This window comes from Vipera berus (assembly GCF_964194415.1).
Source record: "Vipera berus genome assembly, chromosome: 3".
NCBI lineage: Eukaryota > Metazoa > Chordata > Lepidosauria > Squamata > Viperidae > Vipera > Vipera berus.
In genome coordinates, this window is record NC_138204.1 from 208,764,946 (window position 1) to 208,791,611 (window position 26,666).

General features: G+C 43.0%; 1 protein-coding gene across 1 annotated transcript in view; it reads right to left on the reverse strand.

The window, feature by feature from the left end:
• The window catches only part of ZFAT (zinc finger and AT-hook domain containing), a 144,507-nt gene that overhangs the window by 96,079 nt on the left and 21,762 nt on the right, over positions 1-26,666 (reverse strand). Inside the window, exons 3-5 of the mRNA XM_081323523.1 lie at positions 22,882-23,148; positions 9,173-9,346; positions 2,644-2,797 (exon numbers count right to left, since the gene is read on the reverse strand). Coding sequence (XP_081179649.1) covers positions 2,644-2,797; positions 9,173-9,346; positions 22,882-23,148 — 595 coding nt within the window. The remainder of the gene's footprint in view (positions 1-2,643; positions 2,798-9,172; positions 9,347-22,881; positions 23,149-26,666) is intronic.

The window sequence follows — 26,666 nt, forward strand, 5'->3', positions numbered from 1 at the left end:
CTAATCGAGGAATTATCAAGAACACTTCCAACCAATACTGACAAATCAAGGAACTGTATTTAAACTCCACTCCTTTCTGCCACTGAGAATATCATCTGTTGGTAATGAAATGTCTGAAAGAAAACAGCCAAGCTCAGAGAGTACCAAGGATTCCACAGTTCAACCTTGAGCTACAAATAATGTCTTCTACTCTGAATTATGCTCTCCAGCAGTGATGGAGGCGTGGGCTGAAAAACAGGAAAGAAACTCAGGGCCTATATCTATTGTCAGGTTGGACTCAAATTACATTAAATAGAATGCTAATAATGTTAGCATCAATATCATCCTTTTAGAGTTATGGACATGCAATTTCAGAGTGTATTTTATAGTAAGGTTTCTCAAATATAATTCATCACCAACGAAGCACTCAAGGTTACATTTTCTTCAGTAAATCTCCCTACTGGCTAAAACAGAAATAAAGAGGTTTTCAGGCAATATGGAGTGGATTCAAGGATAGAATATACACAGTGATATTCTAATTAAATCCTCAGCCAGACTTGTAATTGAGAGCTTATAGGATCATTCCTTGGATAAGTAAAAGCGTTCTGGCTACCCAACTGGCATTTTGATGCCGTCTGGTTGTGGCTGACTTACCCACTACCTTTTTACCCAATTTTGCATTTCTTCTTTCCTTTGGCTTCCTCATCATCTGTAGTGGAAGGTAGTTTGGATTCTCAGGCGGGAGGGGCTCCTATCGAGAAGGCAAAGAGGCAGCGGAGCTTGTAATGTCTACTAGGCAGAAAGATGGCTAAGGTGGTCACTCCCTAGCAGTTTGGAATATATCTACAGTTATGCAGATATATTTGCTTTGCTTTGGCAAGATTGATGTCATCGTTGTTGTTAATTGCGAAGTCGTGTCCAACCCATCGCGACCCCATGGACAACGTTCCTCCAGGCCTTCCTGTCCTCTACCATCTTCTGGAGTCCATTTAGGCTCACACCTACTGCTTCAGTGACTCCATCCAGCCACCTCATTCTCTGTCGTCCCCTTCTTCTCTTGCCCTCAACCTTTCCCAGCATGAGGCTCTTCTCCAGTGAGTCCTTCCTTCTCATTAGGTAGCCAAAGTATTTGAGTTTCAGCTTCAGGATCTGGCCTTCTAAAGAGCAGTCAGGGTTGATCTCCTCTAGGACTGACCGGTTTGATCGCCTTGCAGGCCAAGGGACTCGCAGGAGTCTTCTCCAGCACCATAGTTCAAAGGCCTCGATTCTTTGGCGCTCAGCCTTTCTCATGGTCCAACTTTCACAGCCATACATTGCAACTGGGAAGACCACAGCCTTGACTATATGCACTTTTGTTGACAGGGTGATGTCTCTGCTTTTTAGTGTGCTGTCTAGATTTGCCATGGCTTTCCTCCCCCAAGATTGATGGCAGGTCCCAAGAAATCAAGAACAACATGGGGGGGGGGGGGTAGGGGAGGGAGTGTTACTTCTGAGTAGTTTCTTTATTGCTGTTTGCCTACAAACAGAATCTTGACGGAATAAAGAGACTAGCTGCGTAACTACAGATATACTCTGTGAACTGCTAGGGAAAGTCTGTCTTAGCTCTCTTCCTGCTTACCAGACATTCCACCTGCCGCTGCCTCTTTGCTCTCTAGGAAGCAGCCCCCCCTTCCTGGAACTCCAGATTGCCTTCCACCACTTCATCATATGGTTCCCCTCAATCACGCTGATGGTTTCTTAAAACTGGGTCTCCTGACAAGCATACCGTTTTATATCCACGATCAGTTAAAGATAGGAAAACAGCAATGCAACGTTCCAAATGCCGACCTTCTCATATGCTAATTGCTACCTAGCTTCAATCGAATGAGCTGTAGCTTTCCCTGAATGATGAAACACCCTTGGCATGGATTAAAATTCCTGGAATTTTAAAAAGGGTGCCTATAATGTATTTAGCATCCACACAGGTCTCCCAGCATCTTTCTCAAAATGCTCCTTCTCAGTCATTTTGTTGTGATTCAGTGTCAGCCTGTGATCCCAGCAGCTGAGTCTGATGAATCTGAGGAGGAGGAGGAGGGGGGGTTTGGAGAGCCTTTGGTGTCAGAGGGAGGCTCTGATGCACTGCAGGACTCTCAGCCTGGCCCCTCCAGTCATGTTCCTCATGAGACTCAGCTGTGTGAGCACGAGGTGTCGGACTTAGATGAATCACAGCTGAATCTGTTCAGAGATGCTAGAAGCAGAAGGCAATCCAGCAGAGCAGAGCAGAGAAAATCAATGAGGCAACTCAGTGAGAGGAGGAGAAGGCAGTGAGAAGCCACGCCTTGGGACTGATCATAAAAGGGGAAGGTGTGGGTGGGGCTGGTTGCTGAAGGCAACCGTTTGAAGACATTCTGAAAGAGTCCTGGTCTGTTCTTGATACTTCTGTTTAACTCTTGTCTGTTGACTCTTGTTTGATATTTTAATTTATTTATTGAAGGAAATATTCTGTTGCTTTTTTGTTTGAACTGTAAATAAATTTGGTTGGGTTTTTCCAGCCTGTTGACTGTAAAAAGGAAAAAGGGGTTGTCCCTGATATATAAACAGGGCCGGTCATAGGCTGGAACAGAACACATTTAAGTTTCTGCCCAAAAGGCTACCCTGCACTAAAGATTTGTAAATGGAGATTACCTGCTTGATTTCATTGGCTGCTCGTAAGGAGTTTGCTGAATGGCGTACTCCTGATAGCCTCTCCGCTGAGATGTGTCTGATGCAGAGGCCTCTGAGTTGATGGGCTGCTCATCTTTGGAAGAAGCTGCTTCCACAGGAACTATCTTTGTGGCACCTGCAGCAAAAACAGAAATGCAATTCACTTAAAAACATGCAGGATAAGCAGAACGCAGGTAAGTCCTCCATTGAAAACTGTTTGCTTAGTGACGCTTTGAAATCACAGCAGTGCTGGGGGGAAAAAAGCAACTCATGAATAGTTCTCACAGTTGTGACCGTTGCAGCGTCCCCATAGTCACGATATCTGAATTTTGATCATAAGGCATTTTCACAAGCCATTTTATTGGTCTGGCCTCAACCCTCGTTTATCTGATTGTTGTCGTGGTATAGGAGCTTCCTTCGGCCCTTCAAGGCCATCCTCTATACCAGGGGTCCCCAACCTCCGGTCCATGGACTGGCACCGGGCCACGGCATGCCAGAAACTGGTCCGCGCAAACAAGCAAAGCCCCACCCAGGCAGTACATGAAACCACGCCCCCTTCGATCCACAGAAAAACTTCTCTCCGCGGAACGGGTCCCTGGTGCTCAAAAGGTTGGGGACCTCTGCTCTGTACCACTATTGTGGCCTCTCTATTCATCACAAACAATTTTTGAATGTTACCCTTGTAGCATTCTAGGCTGCCAAGCTACACAACAGCTTCTGATAATAAACTCAAGCTATTTCCTGCAGTCGTATATCTTGCAGCAAAGCATACTAAAGCTCAAAGCTTATTTTAGAAAAAAGAATCTGAACACACAAATCTCAAGAGTGTCAAAGTCAAGTACAGTCCATTTCCAGTCCAAGATTCCCAGCAATCAAGCAGCATCCAGTCAGCCATAAGGAAGAAATTTGAAAATGTTTTGCCATCAAAAACCGGTTACAAAAGCCATCTAGTTTGTAACTGGACATCAGTTTGAGCAATAGATTAAGCGACATTTTTTTTCTTCCTTTCAAGAAGACAGATGAGTCTCCTCAAGGACACTCTCTTTAGCTAATTCCTTTCAGGCACGGAAAACCAGTTCCATATGTGAAGAGTGCAAATTACCTTCTTTATTGCTCAATGCCTGTCAGTCTGTACCTGGGCAAAACTAGATAAGGTTCAACAGCATTCCAGGGAAGGGTTAAACCTTGTCCTCTTGTGCCTATGTAAAGATTCCAGACTAATTGCCAGCTTCACTCCTCTACCGCCTCCAGCCAACTTCTCCATATATAAACTGAGGCTTAAAGTGGTCAGTCAAACTCTTCAGCTTCTGAATCTGAAAAGACTGATGCCTAACACTCCCCTACAAAGAGCCCTATTCTGAATCTAGAAGCAAATCTAACTTAGATAGAAGGAAGAGACAATCTTGAGGACATCGGCTGGTATGAAATGGCAAACATTAAACAATGCTTCTTCTCATCCATTCATTCACCAATTCTTTTTTGCTAGTGTCCCATCTCGATATAATCACCCAAATTCTGAAATAAATACCCCTTTGCTGAGTTTTAGCTGAGCTCCAACAGCTTACCTTAATTAATGAACAACTTTAGTTTTTTTTTAAGAATAACAACACTTTTGTGTGGAAGTAGATTAATAATCTTGAAATGTGAACAATATGGCTTCATATTTTAATTTCAACATGAGAGCTTATCTACAAAGGCCACGGTGAAAAAACAGAGCAAAGAGAAATGAGTAGCAAACAATTAAGACAACGTGAGAAAAAAGACTACCTGAAAAAAAAAAGATAAAGCAGGAAGCTGACATTTAGAACAGAATAGGAAGCTGTTTGATAAACAATAATGAGTGTTTTTTTCCGTTCTGTAGCCCATCTCATTTTTTACTTACTTTATTGTCCATCAACCAGTTTTACTCATACATTTAGAGAAATAACACATACGGTATGTTTTTGGTGTTAACAATAGAGCGTGGCCAAAATATGGAGAATGGTCCTTTCTTTCTTTCGCTTAACACTCTAAAAATAAAAGATTTGAAAAGCACAGATTTCTTAAATCAGTGAGGTAGTTCTCAGCTTACCACAGCTTGTTTAATGACCGAGATTACAACAGCACTAGAAAAAGCGACCTATGATCGTTTTTCACACTTATGACCATTGCAGCATCCCCATGGTCACATGATCAAAATTCAGAGGCTTGGCAACTGGCATGTATTTATGACGGTTGCAGTGTCCTGAGGTCATATGATCACCTTCTGTGACCTTCTGTCAAGCAAAGGCAATGGAGACGCTAGATTCACTTAATAACTGTGTTACTAATCACTGCAGTAATTCACTTAACAACTGTGGCAAGAAAGGTCATAAAATGAGGCAAAACTCAATAAAAGTCTCATTTAGAAATGTTGAGCTCAAATGTGCTCATAAATCAAGGACTATCTCTATTTGGCTGGTTGGAGAGAAAGAAGTAGCAACTGGAAGTTTTTAAGAAGAGATTGGACAACCATTTGTCTGAAATGGTATAGGGTAGACATGTCAAACACAAGGCCCGCGGGCCACATCTGGCCCGCGAAGTGATTTCATGCAGCCCGCGAAGCCATCCTGGAAACAGTGAGGGAACGGCCCCCTCTGCCTTGGCCCTGGCCCAGAGACCCTCCTTCTGCCAGAGACCCTCAGATCTGTCCCACTTCTGCCCGGGCCCCCATAGGCACCCTTGATGCGAACGATGTAGAGCTGGCCATGCCCACCCAGTAGGCCATATGCACTTTAGCCATGCCTACCCAGTAGGCCACGCCCACCCAGGCCACACACACCCGCCCCCCTGAGGGCAACCGCAATGCTGATGCGGCCCTCAGTGAAATTGAGTTTGACACCCCTGGTATAGGGCTTCATGACTGAGCAGGGGGTTGGACTAGAAGACCTCCAAGGTCCCATCCAACTCTGTTATTCTGTTATCCTGTAGGATTAATTAAAAGGGAATATGAGTCTGGTGAAATGGGATAGCTTTCGTCCCACAGATGCACAGAGAGCCAGATGTAGAAAAAAAACCAGACAACGGAATACTTAAATGCAGAAATTACAGAGGTATGAAATTAAAAGGATTAAAGAAACGAGAAAAATGGAAAGGATGCTGAGTTTGCATTGACAAGACTTCACATAACCAAAATACAAAACATAAAATCCACAAAATAAACATCCTTCTGCTGTTGTGTTCTTGAGCTTGTTCAGTTTTCCCTTCTTTTTTCCAGGTCTCTTTTTGGAGGTTTGAACAAGTCAGGTTTACCTACACACAGGCCTGATAAATAAATTTTTTAAAAGCCTGCACGCATCACACTACTGTACCCCCAAATGGGCAAATTTTGAATTTGCCCCCAGGACACAACTCTTGGACTGCAAGGTGATCAAACCGGTCAGTCCTAGAGGAGATCAACCCTGACTGCTCTTTAGAAGGCCAGATCCTGAAGCTAAAACTCAAATACTTTGGCCACCTAATGAGAAGGAAGGACTCACTGGAGAAGAGCCTAATGCTGGGAAAGATCGAGGGCAATAGAAGAAGGGGACGGCAGAGAATGAGGTGGCTGGATGGAGTCACTGAAGCAGTAGGCATGAGCTTAAATGGACTCCAGAAGATGGTAGAGGACAGGAAAGCCTGGAGGAACGTTGTCCATAGGGTCGCGATGGGTCGGACATGAGTTCGCAACTAACAACAACAACAACAACTCAAAGAAGGACCAGCACAACTAAATCGGTTTCACCCATACACAAGAAGCCACAAAGGCAGACTAGGGAGCTTTAACCGCAGTATGTATCTGCAAAGTTGTTACGTAACCTCACATAGTTGGAATGCGAAGACATAACCTGTGTCTTAAATGTAAATTGCTTTTCTATTCAACATACAGCAGTGATGTCCTACACTTGTAAAAGGCAAGACAGTAGGAGGGTTTATATTATAAGGGCAACAGCCCAATCGCATGAAATAAAATAAAGCTTGTGTTTTTTTTCTTCCTGCAGTCTAGTGAAGCTCCAGAAAGAGGAAGAGAAAACAGTTACTTAAGCAATGTCTCTATGAGGTTCTAACCAGAAGGAAAGAAAATACTTCCAGTCCAAAGTTCTGCTTGAAATTGCTGAGAAAAAAAAAAGCTTCAATCCAAATGTTTGAATCCCACCACTACACAAAGCCCAAGTGAAGGACGATAACATTTTAATATAGTTTTATTTAGAAGAAAAAAAAAATTGCAATACACGGTGGCTCAGTGGGTTAGGATGCTAAGCTTGTCGATCAGATGGTCGGCAGTTTGGCGGGTCGAATCCCGAGTGCCGCGTCGTAACAGAGTGAGCGCCTGTTACTCGTCCCAGCTTCTGCCAACCTAGCAGTTCGAAAGCACATAAAAATGCAAGTAGAAAAATAGGGACCACTACGGTGGGAAGGTAACAGCGTTCCATGCACCTTTGGCGTCTAGTCATGCCAGCCACATGACCACGGAGACGTCCTTGGACAAGCGCTGGCTCTTCGGCTTTGAAATGGAGATGAGCCTAGAGTCAGAAACGACTAGCACGCATGTGTGGGGGAACCTTTACCTTTACCTTTAAGTACAAAAACTATTCAGCCTAGTTTTCATCATTATATGCTGGCTGGGTAACTTTGGGCTCGTAGTCATTCCCTCTCAGCCCAACCTACCTCACAGGGTTGTTGTAGGAAAAATAGGAAGGAAATAAAGGTGGGACATTCTAATGAACAAATAACATATCGACCACAAGAAATGATATTTACCAATCTTCCCACTGCATCCATGGAATAACAGTTGATTAAAAAGAAGCCCACATCTATATAGGTAATCCTCAACTTATGACCACAATGTACCCTGAAATTTCTTTTGCTAAGTGAAACATTTGTTAAATGAGTTTTGCCCCATTTTATGACCTTTTTTTGCTATAGCTGTTAAGTGAATCACTGCAGTTGTTAAGTTAGCAACAAAGTTCTCAGGTGAATCTGGCTTCCCCACTGACTTTCCTTGTCTGAAGGTCGCAAAAGGTGATCATGTGACCTTGGGACACTGCAACCGTCATAAAGACGAGTCGGTTGCCGAGCTTCTGAATTTTGATCACGTGACCGTGGAGATGCTGCAAGAGTCGTAAGTGTGAAACCTGGTCATATTCCAGTGCCTTTGTAACTTTGAACGGTCACTAAACGAACTGCTGTAAGTTGAGGACTCCCAGTAAAAGTTGATTTAAAACAGTCCTTATCTTTAATTCAAATCCAGAGTATTCCAAGTGCTGGAATAACGTTATTTTGTGCAGTCAAAAGGCCAAATTTGCACAACACAGAAAAAAAGGATTTTTCTAGCATGAAACTGTCCTTTTCATTCTGGCTAAGGTTTAAGACCATTCCTAGGACAGGTCACCCATGTAATTCCTATGCTCTGCGCAATTAACTTTGATGCACATGAGCCCATTAGTAAGAAGTTCAAAGCTTATGTGGGTCAGAAAACCCTTCCGGGTCCTCAAACCATTATTTTACAGCTCACAGTTAATCTCCAAGGCTCAGCCATCTAGAATTCTGCATTATTTATAGGCAACTAAGTTTGCCATCCATAATTTCCATTTTTCCACTTTGCAAGTCTAATGAGTGGAGAAGAAGTGAACCCCTGTTTTTCCATGATTTGGCAAAATCTTTCAGCTCTTGGGTCAAAAGCTGTATGCTGTATACTGAAACGCAACTGTAGGAATGCAGATTCTTTTACCTCCATATTGCAGAGAACACGAGGGCCTAACTATACCATCTTTATGGAAAGATGAAAGAAATGTGTCATTTAGTGAGAGCCAGTATGGTCTACTGGTTAAAGCATCGGGCTAGAAATTGGAAGACTGTCAATTCTAATCCCACCTTAGCCACGAAAGACATTGGGAGACTTTGAGTCAGTTACTTTCTCTCTCAGCCCAACTCACCTCACAGGGTTGTTGTTGTGGATAAAATAGGAGGAGGAAGGTATGTTGGATATGTTTGCTGCCTTGAATTAATTGTAAAAACGCCAAAGGTGGGAAAGAAAGAAAGAAAGAAAGAAAGAAAGAAAGAAAGAAAGAAAGAAAGAAAGAAAGAAAGAAAGAAAGAAAGAAAGAAAGAAAGAAAGAAAGGCGGGGAGGGAAGGAAGGAAGGAGAGGGAAAGAGAAAGAAAGAAAGAAAGAAAGAAAGAAAGAAAGAAAGAAAGAAAGAAAGAAAGAAAGAAAGAAAGAAAGAAGGAAGGAAGGAAGGAAGGAAGGAAGGAAGGAAGGAAGGAAGGAAGGAAGGAAGGAAGGAAGGAAGGAAGGAAGGAAGGAGAGTGAAGGAAGGAAGGAAGGAAAGAAGAAAGAAAGAAAGAAAGAAAGAAAGAAAGAAAGAAAGAAAGAAAGAAAGGAAGGAAGGAAGGAAGGAAGGAAGGAAGGAAGGAAGGAAGGAAGGAAGGAAGGAAGGAAGGAAGGAAGGAAGGAAGGAAGGAAGGAAGGCAAAATCCCCCATTCCCTCCCCCAACAGAAATAGCTAGGGTTACCTGGAATTGCTTCATGGGCTGTCAGAACCACACTGATGATAGGATTCTTAGCTCCTGAGCCCTGCTCTGCTTCTTTTGAGGAAAGGCTTTTCTCCGTCCTTTGTACCCGCTGCCTCTTGGATGGTTTTTCTCGCTCATCTTCCCTCCTGTCAAGGTCAACATCAGAATCATTACCTAAAGGGCAAATATCAAAAAAGAACACAAAGAGAAGGATGAGTAGTTTCCTTTCCCATTTACCATCCCCAGGATCAGTGAAGTTTCACCCCCGTGCTTTGTTGAAAAAAAGAAAACGCTTGCCAAAAAAGGGAGGCCGGGTTCCCCTCCCCTAAGGAGGACCGTCTAGCACTAGAGGTGGGCAACTATGGCAACTTTGCTACCTGTGGACTTCAACTCCCAGGATTCCTGAGCTGAAGTCCACAGGTCATAAAGGTGCCGTGGGCTGCCCACCCCTTGATCTAGTGGGACCAGAAAGGGCCTTCTCTGTGATGGCTCCTTCCCTGTGGAACATCATCCCTTCGGAAATAAGGTTGGCTCCCAGTTTGAGACACCCTTTTCACAAGCTCTGAAGACCTGGTTTTGGCGACGGGCCTGGGGACACCGGAGTGAGATAGAGCCCATTGCATCACACACTCTTGTCAGAAGCATCGAGGAGCTTCTGTGTTGAAAGGGTTAACCGGTGCCCACGGGATGCCCAGTTGAGGGCTCCTTTCATGTCCCCGGCAGGAGCTGGAGCAAAGGACAGGAGTTCACCCTGCCCCACGGCAACACTTGGGTCTTGAACACAGGCTTGCTAACCTCCAACCCAGCATCCTAACCATCAGAGCCACTGGGCTCCTTGTGGAGCCCATCAAATGGCTTAAGTCCGTGGTGGCGAACCTATGGCACGGGTGCCACAGATGGCACACAGAGCCCTCTCTGTGGGCACGCCTGTCGTCGCCCCAGTCCTAGGCCTTCAGGACTAGGACTTTTTATTTAAAAAATTCGCTTTAGGCCTCTGCTGCCATGTACCCCCCCCCCAAAAAAAGTTTCAATTAATCAACTTCTCGTGGGAAAAAAAAGTTCTCGCAAAGTTGGAATTGATTGATTGAACTTTTTAGTCCCACCCAGTCTGCAGCTACTGCTGAAGCCACGCCCACCCAACTGGCCACACCCACCCAAAGGGCCACGCCCACCCGGCACCCGATGATACGTAAGTGGGTTTTGGGTTGCAGTTTGGGCGCTCGGTCTCTAAAAGGTTCGCCATCACTGGCTTAAGTGATTCCTGTTGCCAGAAGGTTACAAAAGTTTATTGCTTTTAATGAAGGGTTTTCTATTGGATTTTATTTTAATCCTTGTAAGCCGCCCGGAGTCACTTAGAGGGACTTGGGCAGCCATAGAAATTTTCATAAATAAATAAAACAAAGACAGAAGACAACTGACTACAATAAATGCAAAAGATTGGGGAAACCAAAAGATTCTCAATATGATGCACAGGATCATCCTATCATTTTTGATCTTCTACCTGAACTCCTCCCTAAATGATCCTCTGCTTCTCTTCTCACTAGTCAGGTCTCATGCTGAACCCAGATCAATAATCTCCATTACTTTGTGGAAGGCATTCATTGGCAGCGTGCAACTGTATTAAAGCAATTAGTCTGCGAAGGATTTCACGGCTTGTTCTTATCATTCCTTTGCTTTAATTCCTTTTTAATTAAGTACTTCTAAGAATGTGACACAAATGAGCTAGAATGGAGAGAGGTGGTTGAATCCTGACATCTCGTATGCCTAAGTGGTCATTTGTACAAAATAGTAAATTCTAGAGGTGAAATCCCGTTTTTTATGCAGACCAAGGTAAATGTGTAACCGCCGTGCCAATGTAAAGAAATTAGTTCAACATATGGGACAAATCTATTTGGCAATGAAGCTCAGAGACAAAATTAGTCAGCAAGTACAGTCTGCCGAGATCCATGAAGGTGTTGACAACACAACTGTCAGTGAATGCCTAATTAGTGTGGTTGAAAGGTAAAAAAAAAAAAAGTACAGATTAAGCATAAAAGCAAGTGACTTGTTTGCCTGTTTGGCTTTATGAAATGACAAGATGCTTCTTTCTTTCAGAGGCAGAACAGACATAGCTCAGAAATGGATGGTCTACAAACTGAGGACAACCTATCTCAGGGGTAGGCAACCGTGGCTCTTTTATGACTCGTGGACTTCAACTCCCAGAATTCCTGTGCCAGCATGGCTCAGCTTGGAAACCACTCCCTTTTTCCCTCAGCATGGCTGGCACAGGAATTCTGGGAGTTGAAGTCCACCAGTCATAAAAGAGCCAAGGTTGCCTACCCCTGACCTAGAATTAATAAAATCTGAGGGAAAGTGTCCTGTTGCTTTACCTGCCTTGACCAGCAAACCATAACATTACTTTCTCTCTTACAGTCTAGCCCAGGGGTGGGGAACCTTGGCTCTTTTATGACTCGTGGACTTCAACTCCCAGAATTCCTGAGCCAGCATGGCTCAGCTTGTAAACCTCTCCCTTTCCCCTTAGCATGGCTGGCTCAGGAATTCTGGGAGTCGAAGTCCACAAGTCATAAAGCGGCCTAGGCCAGGGGTAGGCAACCTTGGCTCTTTTATGACTCATGGACTTCAACTCCCCAAATTCCTGAGCCAGCATGGCTCAGCTTGGAAACCTCTCTCTTTTCCCTCAGCATGGCTGGCTCAGGAATTCTGGGAGTTGAAGTCCACAAGTCACAAAAGGTTGCCTACCCCTGAGTCCTATCCCATCAGAAGGCTAACAACGTAAGAGACTCTTTCCCATCATCAAACAACACATGATTTTCCCAACAACATGTTCATAAGCAAAACCACAGAGTGGAGATATGTGAAGCTGGAAGAAAAGGTCCACCTCCCAGTTGCTGTCTCCAAACTTGGCAATTTTAAGACCGGCTGGCTGAGGAATTCCGGGAGTTGAAGTCTTCCGAGTCTTAAAGTTGCCAGGTTTGTAGGTCCTTGGTCTACAGGTAGGAGAAATTGAAATTCAATAATTCACAAGAGTTTTGCAACTGTTATCTCCTTTGTCCATTAGTTGGAGAAACCCTAGATCTAGAAAAAAAAGTTGTACAGGTAGTCCTCGACTTATGACCATAATTTAACTCAAAATTACCATTGCTGAGGGAGATATTTGTTAAGTGGGTTTTTCTCCATTTTACAACCTCTCTTGCCAGAGTTGTTAAGCGAATCATTGCAGTTAAGTTAGCAACACAGCTGTTAAGTGAATTTAGCCTCCCCATTGACTTTGCTTGTCAGAAGGTCACAAAAAAGTGATCGCATGATCCTCAGATACTGCAACCATCATAAATATGAATCGGTTGCCAAGAATCTGAATTTTGACCACGTGACACCATGGATATGCTGCGATGGTTGTAAGTGTCAAAAATGGTCGTAAGTCACTTTTTTCCAGTGCTGTTGTAACTTCAAACGGTCACTAAATGAACTGTTGTAAGTCGAGGACTACCTGTACTGGGAGAATTCACAGCAGCCGAATATTGCATTATTATGAATTACGCTGCATTCAACAAGTTACAGTCTGATTATGGTATAATTTAGACAACGGTCATTAAGTAAGTATGATTAGCTTGGTAAATACAGATAGTCCTCAACGTATGTCTGTAATGAAGCCTGCCCATTACAATCATATGCCATAACAGTCGTAAAACGGGTTGGCACCGCAAAGATGGCTTCTGTCAGTGCTGTGCAAGGTCTTTTACAACCCTTTGTGTGGTGCTCATTAACTGAACTAGTGGTTCGCTATGGGTGTGGTTTTGCCTGTCGTAAAATGGGGCCACATGACCACAGGATTGCTCCTAGCAGCCATAAATGCAACTATGTTGTTGACCAACCAAAGTTTGGTCACATAACCATGGAGGGGGTGCTGATGGTTGGAACCTTGAATCCAGGTCATAAATCTCCTTTTCCAGATCGATCGTTAAGTCGAGAATAATCTACATAAAATCAATTTTCATAAGTAGGTACAGAATAACAGAGTTGGAAGGGACCTTGTAAGTCTTCTAGTCCAGGGCTTTTCAACCAGTGGTACAGGTACCACCTGTGGTACATTGGCCCCGGCAGGTGGTACGCAACCATCCTAGAAAAGTAGTGGGGGAGGGGAATGAGCTGAACCGGTGGCAGCACCGCACAAGCCTGAGCAAGAGACGGCTGGAGCTGCAGGACTGTCAGGGCTCAGTGGAAGCACCAGGTTCAGCGCCAGGATCCAGCTGGAGCTCGGCACTGATCCTGGTGCTTCTGAGCCCAGAAGAAGCGCTGATCCGCTGGAATGTTGCAGCATCTCCAGGGTCTTGTGATTTACATTCAGACGCTTGGCAACTGATTCATATTTATGACGGTCACAGTGTCCCAGGGTCATGTGAAATGACCAAAACCTGCTGCAACCACCCAGCAGAGGGGGGGGGGAATAAAAACCAAACACCCCACCCCACCCCACCCCCGCTGCCAATCCTCAACAGAAATGCTCACAACAATGAAAACCTCGGACAGGAGGAAGAGCGCCGCCGGGCGGGCAGGCAGGTGTCTTGCCTGGCTGTGGCTTGGGGGACACTTATTTCAGTGCCATTGTAACTTCGAACAGTCCCTAAGCGAACTGTTGTAAGTCGAGGACTACCTGTACTTCATCTTTTTTTTTCCTTTTTTTTTTGGTCATCAAGTTTTTGACACCTTGCTAGGCGACTGGTGGTACTCGGATGTTGCCATATCCTAAAAGTGGCACAATGGGTGAAAAGGTTGAAAAGCCCTGTTCTAGTCCAACTCTTTGCTTAAGCAAGAGACACTATATCAGGGGTGTCAAACTGCCGGCTCGCAGGCTGGTTTCATCATACTGAAGCCGCGCCCACTCTCCAGTGCCGGCAATGCAAAAAGAGGCACGATACATCGTGACACGTGACGTGGCAAGTTTGACACCCGTGCACTATATCATTCTGGACAAACGGCTATCCAGTCATTTCTTTAAAACCTCCAATGATACAGCACCTGGAATGTCTGAAGGCAAACAGTTTAACTGATTAATTGGTCTCACTGTCAGGAAATTTCTCCTTAATTCTAGATTTAATCTCTCTCTGATAAGCTTCCATCCCTTATTTGTTGTCTTGCCCTCAGGTGCTTTGGAGACTAGATCAACTCCCTCTTGTTTGACAGAGCCCCTCAAATATTGGAAGGCTGCTCTTATGTCACTCCTAGTCTTCTTCTTCATTAGGCTGGACATCCCTAGTTCCTGCAATCGTTCATCAGCTGCATCGTATGCTTTAGACTCCAGTTCCACAATCATTTTTGTTGCTCTTCTCTGCACTCTTTCTAGAGTCTCAGAATTTATTTTTTGGGGTAGTTGTTCTATTCTAAAAAGGTAAAGGTAAAGGTTCCCCCGCACATGCGTGCTAGTCGTTTCCGACTCTAGGGGGCGGTGCTCATCTCTGTTTCAAAGCCGAAGAGCCAGTGCTTGTCCGAGGACGTCTCTGTGGTCATGTGGCCGGCAAGACTAGATGCCAAAGGCACACGGAACGCTGTTACCTTCCCACCATAGTGGTCCCTATTTTTCTACTTGCATTTTTATGTGCTTTCGAACTGCTAGGTTGGCAGAAACTGGGACGAGTATCAGGCGCTCACTCTGCTACGCGGCACTCGGGATTCGACCCGCCAAATTAGGAACCCCAAAGAGAAAATCGACAAGTTCAGCGTCCTAACCCACTGAGCCACCGCGTCCCTTCTTGTTCTATTCTATTGTTGACCAATTTGAACTCTGGACTGAAAAGGGCATGTAATATTTTGCTTTATTGACATTTTAGACTGCCTGAAAATAAGCACTATTGTTCAAAAAAAAATTGTGCTCTTAACTTCCATCACCCAATCAAACATTTTGGGGATAACCAGCTATGACAGCCCTAAACTCCCATCATTTTCAGCTGACATGGACAGGAAAATCCCAATGCGTTTATACAGCATCAGGAAAGGTTGGACTCAAACAAATGTGTTGCAATAGCATTTTATTCTTCATCTTGCAACAGCCTGATTTGAGATGAATAGTCTTCACTTCTGCTCTCTCTTGCAGAGGAACATTAAGCAATCAGTTTGAACAGCTGGCACTTTGATTTGGCAAACTAATAAACTGACCTCGTGTACCCAGATTTAGGTGATTTAAATCCAATACAGCATGCACAGAGTAATTTGATGCCGTGTTGCCTCTATATTCACATAGCATTTGCAGGATGCCTACATTTCTACTGACGATAAAGGCGGCTGTCAAAGACATGTGAATCACTGTGTTCATTTCAAGCTAGACTGTTTAAGCCATCAAGATTTTCTCTTTGGGGTTCCTAATTAGAGATCCAGCTGCTTAGTGCGCATTCTTAATTGGAGAAGGTCCCAGCTGAATGTTTAGGACATATATTGGTTTCTTAATTCTCAGGCTTTGAACTCGCACTTCCTTCGTGCATTTGTAGATTTTCATTATTATTATTTTTTTTAAAAAAATGGCACTCATAAAGATCATCATCTCGATTTAAACATGGGAAAGTTCTTGGATCAGGTTTGTACAAAGCCAAAGATTCTTTTAAAAGCACAGTGACGATTCAAGAGATTTCAGTTTAAATGAATAATTTGCTTTGCTCCCTTTTAGGATAAGTGACAATTAGGTGTTGAGCACCTAGAATGGGTGCTGGGGTTTTTCCCCTCTTCTAGATTTTTTTTTCCAGATTTTTATCCCACATTTATTACTTTATAAGTAACTCAAGGCAGTGAACATGCCTAATATTTCTTTCTCCTCCTATTTTTCCCATAACAACAACCCTCTGAGGTGGGTTGGACTGAAAAAGAGTGACTGGCCTAAAGTCATCCAGCCGTTTTCTATACTTAACGTTGGACTAGAACTCAGAGTCTGCTGGTGATTGGCCCAAAGTCATCCAGCCAGTTTTCATGCCTAAGGCAGGACTAAATCTCACAGTCTCCTAGTGACTGGCCCAGTGACACCCGGCTGGCTTTCATGTTTAAACTAGGACTAGAACTCACTGTCTTCTGATTTCTAGCCTGGTACCATAACCACTAGACCACGGGTTGGCAACCTGCTTTCTCCTGCGGTTTCCAGTTGTCCTCCGACATTTGCAGAAAGAGAGAGACAGAGAGAGGCACTTGCACTTCCCTTCTCTCTCTCTCTCTCTCTCTCTCCCTCCCTCTCTCTCTCTCTCTCTCTCTCTCTCTGTGTGTGTTTGTAAAAAAGAAAGTGGCCTCTCGCTGTTCTCCGACAAGCTGACAAGCTTATTGGGTGGGGCTCCTGCCTTTGCTGCGTCTCTGCAGGAAGCAGCAAGCAGCATCTCTCTCTCTCTCTCTCTCTCTCTCTCTCTCTCTCTCTCTCTCTCTCTCTCACACACACACACACACACACACACACACACACACACACACACACACTGAGTGGGGGAAGAGGACTGGCAGACCAAGGGCAGGAGAGCCAGCCCGATAAGAATGTGTGTAAGCTTGTTGGAGAACAGCGTGAAGCCAGTTTGCCAGGTGAGCAGAAGATCGGAGAGAGGGAGAGACAGAGGGGGGGGAGAGAGAGAGAGAGACTCATGCACAGCAGCCTCTATTTCTTTTTAATTAATTAAACTCTTCAATCAAGCTCCCCCCTTCTGCGCGTGGTGAGTTTTGCAGCTCCCAGTGTTTTCTTTTCTCTGGGAAAGGGGTCCAAGTGGCTCTTTGAGTGTTTAAGGTTGCCGACCCCTGCACTAGACCAAAAAGGCTCCGATCAGACAAATCAATCATTTTGCTGACCCTGCAAGCAAAGAAGTAGACCACAGTAACTGGACTCGCTTATCAAAAGAAATGTTGGGCTCAGCTGTGATCATAACTAGAGCACTACTACCTGTACGGCAATATTTCCAGGAAGGCTCAGGAAAGACTAAAACATCGTCAGTAGCACCATCTCCTCAAGGACTAAGCCGGACAGTCAAAGCTTGTCTATCTTATCTCTTCAACAAACACAGATGTTACAAATGTCTGCTAGTGGAGCTCCTGCTGTTACAGCTGTTGAGCAACTCTCCTCAACCCCCTCAGAGTGAACTATGAGTTCAATTGTTGGGTTAGTGTGCAAAATCAATGCACTCTCTCTAACCCATCTGCTGATAAGTGAACAATACATGTTATCTTCCGTGATTATCTGGTTACAGGAGAAAGAGATTATTGGCTATCAAAGATGTTTCTAAGCAGTATTCTGGACACTCTGCTAAATTGTTACGTTGTGCTATGTGGGTTTCAGGTAAAAGGTAAAGTAAAGGTTCCCCCGCACATGCGTGCTAGTCCTTTCCGACTCTAGGGGCCGGTGCTCATCTCCGTTTCAAAGCCGAAGAGCCAGCACTTGTCCGAGGACGTCTCCATGGTTGTGTGACCGGCATGACTAGACACCAAAGGCGCATGGAATGCTGTTACCTTCCCACCATAGTGGTCCCTATTTTTCTACTTGCATTTTTACATGCTTTCGAACTGCTAGGTTGGCAGAAGCTGGGACGAGTAACAGGCGCTCACTCGGGATTCGACCCGCCAAACTGCCGACCTTCTGATCGACAAGCTCAGCGTCCTAACCCACTGAGCCACCACGTCCCTTGTGGGTTTCAGAGGGAACATCATCTCACGCTGGGTGGAATTTGGAATTGATCTGGGGCATACAACAAGGATCTGATTTTTTTTCTTTCTTTCTTCATTAGGTTTTTATCCCGCTTTTGTTACTTTATAATTCAAGATGGCGTACATACATAATATTACTTCCTCCTCCTCTTTTCCTGACAACAAGAACCCTGTGAGATAAGTTGCCCTAAGACAGAGTGACTGGCCCAAATTCACCCAGCCAGTTTTCATGCTTAAGATGGGACTAGAACTCACTGTCTCTTTGTGATTGGCCCAAAGTCACCTAGCTAGCTTTCATACCGAAGACTGGACTAGAACTCACAGACTCCTGGTGATTGGCCCAAAGTCACTCAGTTAGCTTTCATGCCTAAGATGGGACTAGAACTCACAGTCTCCTGCTGATTAGCCCAAAGTCACCCTGCTGACTTTCATCCCTAAGACTGGACTAGAACTCACAGTACTCTGGTAATTGGCCCAAAGTCACCCAGCCAGCTTTCAGGCTAAGGTGAAACTAGAACTCACAGTCTCCTGCTGATTAGCCCAAAGTCATCCTGCTGACCTTCATCCCTAAGACTGGACTAGAACTCACAGTACTCTGGTAATTGGCCCAAAGTCACCCAGCCAGCTTTCAGGCTAAGGTGAAACTAGAACTCACTGTCTCCTGGTGATTGGCCCAAAGGCACCCAGCCAGCTTTCTTTCCTAAGGCAGGACTAAAACTCACGGTCTCCCACTTTCTAAGCCAGCACCTTAACTTTTCAGATAAAACTGTCTCTTAGTACTTATTTCACAGATCACCTTTTGTGGAAAGAATCCTTATTTCTGAACCGCCTAGCTAAAATTACCATTTTCACAAAAAGTATATCTTTCATGAAATAATGATTATGGATCTCTCTTTTATATGTTCAAAGGAAGACTATATTGGAGGTCTAAGAATAATAATAAAAAAAATCTTATGAAGGAAAGCTTTGTGCGACCACAATTAGGAGTGAGCTTGTACTTAAGAAATGATGCAAATACAGTAGATATATAGGTATGTACTGGCTTCATCCTTTAGTTCTTATATTGGATCCATTCTATATGTTATCTTACATGCAAATATATTTCCTGTTCAGAGACGCACCAGTCCTGCTGAAACACTGATAAAATGAACCCCAAAGCAAATTCAAGTCCCAAGCGTAAGTATTAAATGTTCACCTTGAGAGTTAATGCAACAGCAAAAGTTCGCATTTAATATTCCAAATTAATTTTGGAGTAGTGAGGTGCAAATCCCCCAGGCACTGACTATATAATTGGATTGCCAACCATAGGCATCATTGTCAAGTATTAGGGGAAAAATTGAAGCAGTGCATTTTTGAAAAGAGACTTAAATTGCCTGGCCAGACTTTAAACACATCCATGTTCTCAATGTTGCTAGGGAATTATAGGTTGGACATGAGGGTTTCTTATACAAAAATTCAATCCTTGGGTAATTTAGGTAGTGATGTCTCTCTGTAATCACTCCTGATTCATTCATATATATATATATATATATATATATATATATATATATATATATATATATATGCAAATTATTCAAATTGCTAATAAAGAATTTTGGGAGGCTGAGATGGCCATTTCGAACTCTTTATGTTCTCATCAGTCAGTCATACCCTTTATCTGAGATTCGAACCTGGGCTGATTGTATATTAGGCAGTTGTTTTAACTTGCTGAGCCACAGGTTCTTTCTCTATTTTTATTAGCTAGAAGGCTAATATATATATATATATATATAAGGTTGACTCAGCCTTCCATCCTTCCGAGGTAGGTAAAATGAGGACCCAGATTGTTGGGGGCAATAAGCTGACTTTGTAATAATGCCGCTTGGGGTGTGTGTGAAAGCCCTAACAAGCAGGCATATACATAGAATGAAGGCTACTGCTAAGCTTGTAAGCCGCCCTGAGTCTTCGGAGAAGGGCGGGATATAAATGTAATAAAAATAAATAAATAAATAAATAAATAAATATATATATATATATATATATATATATATATATATATATATATATATATATAATGGATATATATATCCATATATATATATATGTATATATATGGATCTTTGTTCATTCGGTTTTTTTCCCACGTAGAATTGAAGGTGTAAGAGCAACGTTTCGACGAAATCCCATCCGTCATCCTCAGGATGGGATTTCGGCGAAACGTTGCTCTTACACCTTCAATTCTATGTGGGGAAAAACCCAAATGACCAAAGATCCACATACAAACACCCGCGAAAACCTCAGAAAACATATACGGTGTATGTGTGTGTATATATATATATATATATATATATATATATATATATATATATACACATACACACACACACACACACACACACACACACACACACACATATATATATATATATATATATATATATATATATATATATATATATATATATATATATATATATATATAAAATGTTTGTTAAGTATTTAGAATGCACTTGCTTAAGTCCCAAACACGGGACAAATCTTATTTCCTGTTTCAGCCTAACCCAAGGCCATGTACAGGCAATAGCCACAGCAGTGGCAGCTCATATTTGTGTAAATTTTTTGGCTTGCTAACAAAGAATAAAGGGAGACAGATATGATCATTTCAAACTTATTTGTTCTCATCAGTCAGCCATACCCTTCATACCCAGGTTCGAATCTCAGAAGGGTATGGCTCTTAGCAAAGGAGGAAATCATTTTGGCTGGAAAAACCTGCTGTGTTTGAAACAAAGCAAAACAAATAAAAGAACACAGACACACACACACACACACCGGGGGAAAAAACAACCCCACCACAAACACACACAAAACCAAAAACCAAACCACAAAGCACCCCAACCCAATCACTACTTCAGACTTTTTTATGTGTTTAACAAGCACTTAGGACGAGATACACATACATTCAGGAACACAGAGAATGTTTATTTTTTTTAAAGCGAACGCACTAAACCCAGTTAGAGGTAAAATATACTTTATACGTGTTACTCCTAGAAAGCATTCAGAAGGGACAAGGGACAAAGCCTCTTAGCTGTCATAAATGAAAAGGCCAGATCACGCAATACAGGTCGTCCTTGACTTGCAACAGTTCATTTAGTGACCATTCAAAGTCACAACAGCACTGACATGCGACCGTTTTTCAGAGTTGTGACCTTTGCAGCATCCCCATGATCATGTGATCAAAATTCAGATGCTTAGCAACTGCTTCATACTTATGACCGTTGCTGTGTCCAAAGGTCATGCGCTCACCTTTTACGACCTTCTGACAAACAAAAGTTAATGGGGAAGACAGATTCAATTAGCAACCGGGTTACTAATTTGTCAGCCGCAGTGATTCACTTAACAACTGTGGCAAGAAAGGACATAAAATTGGGCAAAGCTCCCTTAACAACAGAAATGTTGGGGTCAATTGTGGTCGTAGGTTGAGGACTACCTATATATACTAAGGCTGTGCAGTGCTTCGGACTTGATTTCCCAAAAGCAATCAGAGCAGGCAGAGGCAGGAACAGAACACACGTCTGCCTTTGCACTGCTACGTGATCCTGGGCACAGAAGCAGCTGTAAACAGCTGGAGACTGGAACTACATCCATGCTCCAAAGCCTCTAGTAGAAATCAACCCAAATCAGAGTGCCATAATTGATCCAAACTCTGCTTTATCAATGATGTATTTGCTCTTCCTGACAACAGAAATAGAAATGGGATAAGTGTCAGCATGGGACAGCTTATGGGGTGAAATCAAAAATAAAGGAGTGGAAAGAAGTTACACACACACACACACACACACACACACAGAGAGAGAGAGAGAGAGAGAGAGAGAGAGAGAGAGAGAGAGAGAGAGAGAGAGAGAGAGAGAGAGAGAGAGAGAGAGAGAGAGAGGAGGATGGCTCTGACAACTATCAAGCCATTTGTACTGTGCTTATTAGTAACTAAAAGGTCTTAACGAAAAAAACATAACGTATTAGCTGACCTCTCACCTAGCAGTTTGAAAGCATGAAAATGTGAGTAGACTGTACCACTGTGGTGAGAAGGTAACAGTGTTCTGTGAGCTTCGGCTTATAGTCATGCTGGTGGCCACATGACCGTGGAAAATGTCTTTGGACAACGCTGGCTCCCTCGGGCAAGAAACGGAGACGAGCACCGTGCCCTAGAGTTGGACACAAGGGACAGGGAAACCTTTACCTTATTAGCTGGCCAGCTACTCCAAACCAGGGTGGGCACATTTTATTTTATTTTTTATTTTAATCCCATTTATATCCTGCCCTTCTCCGAAGACTCAGGGCGGCTTACAATTTAAGCACAAACCAATGTGCTTAGCAATAGCCTTCATTCTATGTATATGCCTGCTTATTAGGGCTTTCGCCCCCCCCCCCCCCAGCGGCATTATTACAAAGTCAGCTTATTGCCCCCAACAATCTGGGTCCTCATTTTACCTACCTCGGAAGGATGGAAGGCTGAGTCAACCTTGAGCCTGGTGGGATGCGAACCTGCACTAATTGCAGGCAGCTGGTGTTACTTAAGGAGGCATTAGCCCACTGTTCCACCAAGGCTCTCATTATTTGAAGGATCGTCTTTTTCCAGTTATATCTAACTGACCTACCAGAATGGAGAGTGAGGGTTAAGGTTAGGGCTCTCTTCTTCTCCTAAAAATATCCCTCTAGTGGGACCAAGAAGAAGAGACTTCTCTGTGGTGGCTCACTCTCTGTGGAACATCATCTCTGCAGAAATACTCTTTGACGCTCTTTCAAAAGGTCCCGAAGATATGATTTTGCCACTGAACTTGGTGGGGGATACAAAGCCCATCAAGTGGTTGGTTTGATTTTGTTGCCAGGGGAGTGGAACCTTTTTTTTTACATTTTGTCTAGGGGTTTTAGTTCTGTAAGTCACCCAGAGTCAGTGTGACGTGAGTTGGATGGCCATATAAATTCCCTTAATTCATAAATAAAAACTCCAACAACGAAGCTTTCCACTCATCTTGGAGTCACAGGCCACGCCTTGAAGAATGCACCGTAATACGTTTGCTCACCTGAATCCCCTTCTTCTTCCAGGTCTTCATGCTTAACGAGAATACAGATGTGCTTTCTGAGCTGTCGAGAATTAGAGAACTTCCGGTTGCACTTCCGGCACTGCAAGTTCTCTACGGGAACATCCACCAACTCTCCTCCTTCTTCAGGTCCTGGTTGTACACCTTCACTTGGAGCAGAGGTAGTGCTTTCAGCCAATTCTTCTTCGGCGTAACATTTCTTGGTTGATCCTTTGGGCCTTCCTCTCTTCCTCTTCACGACGAGCAGTTCTGTTGGAATAGGGAACGGGAGAGAAATTAACCTCTTGAGAGGGTCATTCTGGCTTTAGTGAATATTTACTGAATAAACTTGTAGCAAAGACATTCCAAGAGATTCTCGCCACAAATGATTTTATACGGCCAAGCATCCTCAGATTATATTTATAGCAGCCTGGTCAATTAAATTACGAAGCAAGCCAACCTATTTCCCAACTTAACTCACAAGACTCATTGTACATTCTAGACATTTGCTGTTGCTAATGACAAGTCACAGTAAAATCTAAACCGCGGAGCTTCCTCTTTATGAACCAGCATTAGTGTTTAGCAGTTACCACTTTAAGGGAAGATGGAGACTCAAATACTAGTGAAGGCTGGAAACAGCTAAGAAAAATAGGGTACTTGCATGAGGAAGAATAAAGATTTTTAAGAGAATGTTCCAATCTTTGAGAGGCTACCACTATTTTCCAAAGTACCAGAAGGCAAGAAACGATGGATGGAAACTAATCAAGAAGAGAAGCAACCTGAACTAAGGAGAAATTTCTTAATGGCGAGAACGATTAACTAATGCAGGGTTAGGAACCTTGGCTCTTTTGTGACTTGTGGACTTCGACTCCCAGAATTCCTGAGCCAGCCATGCTGAGGGGAAAGGGAGAGGTTTCCAAGCTGAGCCATGCTGGCTCAGGAATTCTGGGAGTTGAAGTCCACGAGTCATAAAAGAGCCAAGGTTGCCTACCCCTGGCCTAGGCCTAGGCTGCTTTATGACTCGTGGACTTCAACTGCCAGAATTCCTGAGTCAGCCATGATCCCTAGCTTAGGCAAAGTTCAGCTTTCAACCCCAATCGTCTGCTCTGCTAAAACTAAAGCCATCTTAATCCATCATCTTTCTCCGGAAGTCACCCTGAGTCACTTTTCCACACACTGATGGGTTCACATGTTGTATCAAGCCTTTTTTTTTAGGTGTATTTGGCAAGCTCAGTTGGTTGTGGTTCACGTAAATCACAGCTCACACTTGTAGACCATAGGTTCCATTACCTGAGATGCTTGAGCCAAACTGAACCAAACTCTGATTTTGGTTTCCTGAATTGTGTGTGAATCCAGTTGGTTTGGCTCCCAAAATTGTTTATTTATTTATTTGAGAAATCCTTCCCTAAAACAATCCTTAGATGGGTAATTTTTGAATAAGCTTTCATCAGGTGAAATGTCAGCCAATGCCCCAGTTCACTCACAAGGCCTGATAATCATTTTTTACCATATTTTTCATCCTTTAAATCAGAGGTCTTCAAACTTGGCCATTTTATGACTTGTGGACTTCAACTCCCAGAATTCCTCAGCCAGCATGCCTGGCTGAGGAATTCTGGGAGTTGAAGTCCACAAGTCATAAAAAGGCCAAGTTTGAAGACTCCTGCTTTAAATAGAATAACAGAATTGGGAGGGACCTTGGAGGCCTTCTAGTCCAACCCCCTGCTTGAGCAGAAGACCCTATACCATTTCAAACAAGTGGCTGCCCAGTTCAAAAGCCTTCAGGGATAGGGCATCCACAACTTCTGTAGGCAAACTGTTCCACTAGTTCAGGGGTAGGCAACCTTGGCACTTTTATGACTCGTGGACTTCATCTCCCAGAATTCCTGAGCCAGCATGGCTCAGTTTGGAAACCTCTCCCTTTCCCCTCAGCATGGCTGGCTCAGGAATTCTGGGAGTTGAAGTCCACAAGTCATAAAGCGGCCTAGGCCTAGGCCAGGGGTAGGCAACCTTGGCTCTTTTATGACTGGTGGACTTCAACTCCCTGTAAACCGCCCTGAGTCCTTCGGGAATAGGGCGGTATAAAATTTAATTAAATAAAATAAAATAAACTCCCAGAATTCCTGAGCCACCATGTCTCAGCTTGGAAACCTCTCCCTTTCCCCATAGCATGGCTGGCTTTAAGACTTGTGAACTTGGCAACTTTTAAGACTTGTGAACTTCAGCTCCCAGGATTCATTAGCCGGCAATGCTGGCTGGGGAATTCTGGGAGTTGAAGGGTCCACAAGTCTCAAAGTTGCCAAGTTTGGAGACCCCTGGCCTAAGCCTGAGTTGGAGCCTTTCATAGGCATACTGGTTTTTGGCTATCTTGCCTTTTTAACCACTTTTACTTGAAATGGCCTATAAATTGTTGTTTTTTTGGCCTTTTAAGAACCTCCAGAAAGACAGGTTTTATTACACTGGGTGATATTCCTCCAACCTACAATGAAAGAAGATTTGTGTAAATTTGAAAACTTAAGAACTTTTTTTGTTTAATTGGAAAAAAGCAGTAAAAGGGTGATTAGAATGTTGATTTTGGAAAGCTTTTAAATGGACTAGGGGGCCAGACTGACTGGAAACAAGATTTTGAAAAAAAAAGTTGTAAGAATATTTCCTGCTGTTTGTTTAAAATCCTATTAAAATATATGAAGATTTGAGCTTAAGAGTCAGAAACCTCTTCCTGGGAAATGTTCTGTTTAAGAACACAACATGATAAGAACAGACCTTGAAGGCGGGTTACGAAAGGCAACCAGAAAGAATTAAAGATTATAATTAACAGAGAACTCCCACTAATACAGAATGGAGAAAAAATATATTAACTCTGGAAGAATTTAAGGATATTTGGCAACAATGTACTCAGAAATTACTCTTGAGACTGTCAGATACAATAAAAATGGCTTAAAAGAAGAGATAGAAGGGACACAGCTGAATATCAAAGTGTTTTGGATATGGATTTAAATCTAACTGGTTACGTGCATATTGACAAAGCCAGACAAATGAAGCTGGCTGAGATTTCCATAGTCAAAAAGGACATGAAAATAATAACCAGATTAATGACTTAGATATGTGGATTTTAATCGGTGGTGGGATTCAAATATGTGAACAACTGGTTCTCTGTGTGGATGCCGCTTCCGGAAGTCCATTCTGGGCCTGGGCAACAAAAAATTAGCTATCAGTTCTGCCGAACTGGCAGAATCCCATCACTGATTTTAACTCAAAAAAGTGACTTTGATAATTTCCTTACTTTGCATTAAAGAAAAGATGTGCTATACCTATGAAGCAATTCAGGAGAAAAGAAAAAGAAACAAGAAACCAGCTTTTAGGATATTACCTAAAAGAAATAATTAAACCCTTAAAACAAAAATTAAGGTTTACAAAGTGGGGGCCTATTTGATCAAGGTTAAACTGTATATTATTCTCTTTTTTCTAATAGTTTTAATGGGTTTTCTTTGAGTCGGAGTGAATGAGGCTTTAAAGATTTGTTTATAAATAAGATATGAGAGAAAGAGTTTTGTTGTATTTATGGAGAAAGTGATAAACTATGATGTTATAACTGAGAGGAGATGAAGAGAAGATGATCAGAAATTAATTTGTGGGATATTATTTGAAGGGATTAAAGATATTTTCAATTTGTTCTTTCGAGTGGCTCTTAATGGATTTTTTTCTTGATTAACTTTGTTATATGACGTTTTAAAGATTTGTTTATAGATGTAAGACACGGCAGGAAGAATTTTGTTTACATGTATATTTTA